Genomic DNA, 3,615 nt, shown 5'->3' with positions numbered 1-3,615 from the left:
ATGATGTTAGATGTTATTATAGATATTCATGTATTCATATTCATATTCAGATAGATATTCAAATTCAATCCATGTAACACTCGCATCTTCCAGCTATCTAATTAATCAAATTCAATACTTACTGATGAACGATACTTTTTGTGATAATCAAAGGCACACTGGGATGGGTAGGAAACGCCTTTACGTCTATGCGAACACGGGTTGCAAACGGCACAAGCTTCATGGGATGACGTAATCCACAGCTATTATAATCAAAAGCTACTCACTAATTTTTGTCATATCACATTGGAAACGCACTGACAGCAACAAGCACCAATACGTTGTCAGGATTTGTACGAACGCTGCTCGACTGACGACGAAATCTGCTACAATTACAACCCATTCCTTCTTACTCTTGTGATAAGTGAAGCCACACTAGAACAACTGGGAAACGTCACTGGACCAAACACTGTACGATCCAAATGCAGTCAGGAGCAAATTCAATACTTACGGATGTTTGTGATGCCAAATATAGAACGAAATGATGTGAACATGACTTATCACGTTGCCCAGAGCAAAAGGAATAATTCATAATAATTCATAATAATAGCTGATGACGTAATCTGTAATTACAGAAGTCACCTAATTCTACCTATATCTAATACGGCTATCGTCTTGCTATCTAATTAAACAAATTCAACAATTACTGTTTTTTGTCATACGTTTTTCGAACGCTAGGACAGCAATGTTCAACAACTTTTACCTGTCTTTACTGATAATAGATTGCATCTGGGCATTTTCAGAATGTAGCAAAGCAAATGTAATTTTCAATTCTAAAAAGAATTGAATCAAAGGCACATAATCTATGATATCACATACATGATAATTTAACATTAGTGCTGCAGTTAGAATGAAAGCAATGCGGCGCTAATGGCACTGCAACCTTCAACCTAAATTTAACAGAAAAATGAAAGTAAAAAGCAAGGCATATTCATCACGATGCATAGTTACCATATTCAGTTAGTTTTCAGAATTTGGTTGTTTCATATTCATTGATATGAATATAAAATAATGCAAATTCTAAAAGTGAATTATATTAATGCAGTCATCTATAAATAAAAAACAGAAATAGAATCTTCTTCGTCTTCAGCATCTGATGTATCTAAAAGTTAGCAATAATAACACTAGAAAGACACCCACCAGTTTCCATTCACCATATATGTAAAGTAACATGCATAGCATACCACCACCAAAATATCAAATCCAACTTACCAGTTATTCATAGATGGTGTTGAAGAGCGGAATTATAGTTGACCACGTGCTAGATTGATAGCATTGCAGTGAACTGCATAACCTAATAAAATCGATGTACTTGGTCAATTGTATAATGAATAAATTATGCAGATGACTATTTACTTTGCTTCACGAAGAACAACCTAATTATTCATCAGTAATAGCGCACTAAAATAAACAATATGAGCAACATTATGAAACGAGACGATGAAATTTATTACGTTTCTATTTACACACTTCATATTACTACGTAATATGGTATTGTTATGCAAATTTTTTCCCTAAAATTACCTAAAAGGAAATATTATTAACCTGAAGCATCGCAGATTACTAAAAATAAACGGAAATGCTATCACTGCGTATTTATGCGTGTTGTGTAATTTAGTTGCCTGAAAGTACAAGGTGATTCAATAATTTATATTTTATCAATGTTTTTCATCTAATGAAAATTATATGGATAATATAAAATAGCTTCCACTGAAAATAGTTTCGAAAATAAAATACGTTTTCAGATTTATGGAAAATTAAACAGTTGACATGAAATTTTATGATGATAACTGCGACAGAAATTTTATAATATACAATTCATCTCAGGACAGAATTTAACAAGTGCGCAGCGTAGATATCATGAGGGTAAGCGGCTGCACCAGTGGGTATGACACTTGAAAGCTTATTTACTATGAAAATTTTGTTTTAACTAAACTTTTGTTTACACCTTATGATGATTTATAGTAAGACTGGAAACTTGGTTGAGCACTGCATCAGCGCGCCACATACAATGTGAGATAAACCAACCTGCAGAAATTAAGTAACTCAACGATCTGCAATGAATTCAAGAAACTTATGCGGATAACAATTCTGTATTGGATTTTATGAAAAATATAAAACAAAAGAATCAGGAGTAGCCTGGATTTGGTTATGTTGCTAGTCGACAGCAATTATGAGAAATTAGATTTATATGAGATAAAAACAGCTAAGTGCAGTCCATTCAACTCGAAATAGGGGGTGGGCAGAATTTTCAGTTTAATGCGATCTCCGTTCAGCTTAGTATTATTACGAGCTCAATGATGGAGATCATTAGACAGGAAAGGAGGGCGGGACAGCATAGCAGGAAGGAATGAGGGAGAGGTTGAAGGATGGAGGAGGTGGAAGTTGTCATATGCGTTCTTCTACTCAATCTCCACGTATAATATTCAGGCATTGCTTCATTTATCAATACTGACAACATTTATGGGCATTGAGTTATTCTCTCAATGACAGAAAATAGGTGCATCTGTATAAATCAGTGCTACTGGCGGTACAATGACATAACAGAAACTTTAAGGAGTCATTTCAAAAATGAAGGGAACGTTACTGCCATTCTGAAAGTATCAAAGGTGGTAGTATAAAAGTGTGTTCTCCAGCTAACAGCATCTTTCCTATGTCATGCTGAAACAATCTTGTGCACGATTTGAGCAGTGACAAGCATTTGGGGGTGCAATTGTGGGACTGCAGTATCCCGGTGACAGACATTTCCTTTAAACAATTAGCAATAAACATTACAGTGGGCAGTAAAGATAATGCGGGAGGGGTTCAACTGCTATGTCACAGTACTACTTTACAAATGGATTTGTAAGGACTATTGGAAATTATAGCAAAATATACCATTAGTACTATTATATAATGGCTTGGCCGTAATAAAGTCTCGAAAATTAATTGAACATCATTACTGAAGAACAACGCGCTAGTTTCCATTGAAAAAGACTAAAATCAAACAAGTACGAAAAGCTTAAAAAGCGCGCATGTTTAGTGCAGTGTGCCAAGAGAAAGAAAGAAAGCATTGTATGAAAAATAACAAATATATGAAAATTCATACCTGTCAGCAGACCTGTCAGGGATAACGTATAAAGCAAACGTAGAATCATACATTTTGTAACCGATGTTCGTAGTTTCTTCACATTTTGAGTCTAACAATCACAACGCAATTGATGCAGTGAAGCTCGAAATGACCAAACAACGCAGTGCAGTAAGTAATTAGACCGCCCTTCAGCAGCGAACATTTTATTTTTTTTCTGCAGCTCTCTCAATAAACAGAAATTTATATAAGGAACACTGCTACCGCATTTGAATAGCACAAAGTGCACGTAGCAGAATGCCAACGGCATTGTTTACCATCACATTAGCATAAAGTTATTCTGCTGACCTAGAAATGCATGTATGCCTTGAAAACGTATAATAACAATGTAATGAGCCAACACCAAAGATTATAATAATCAAAGCCACTATCTATCACAAATATACTGTGGGCGTAAATAAAGAAGTATAAAATAGTGTCTTTACGTTAATGGGGCTGCACTGGCACTA

At 34.9% G+C, this 3,615-nt stretch overlaps 1 protein-coding gene across 1 annotated transcript; it reads left to right on the top strand.

Moving 5' to 3' along the window:
* Positions 1-50: 50 nt before the first annotated feature.
* Tsp_13017 (conserved hypothetical protein) lies at positions 51-235 on the top strand (the record flags this gene model as incomplete). The annotated part of the gene is made up of 1 exon (XM_003369831.1): positions 51-235. A coding segment is annotated over one exon (185 nt), but the record flags the coding sequence as incomplete, so codon positions are not given.
* Between the last annotated feature and the right edge of the window lie 3,380 nt (positions 236-3,615).

Source organism: Trichinella spiralis (genome assembly GCF_000181795.1).
Source record: "Trichinella spiralis strain ISS 195 chromosome Unknown Scfld1430, whole genome shotgun sequence".
Taxonomy (NCBI): domain Eukaryota; kingdom Metazoa; phylum Nematoda; class Enoplea; order Trichinellida; family Trichinellidae; genus Trichinella; species Trichinella spiralis.
This window is presented reverse-complemented; position numbering and strand designations above follow the sequence as displayed.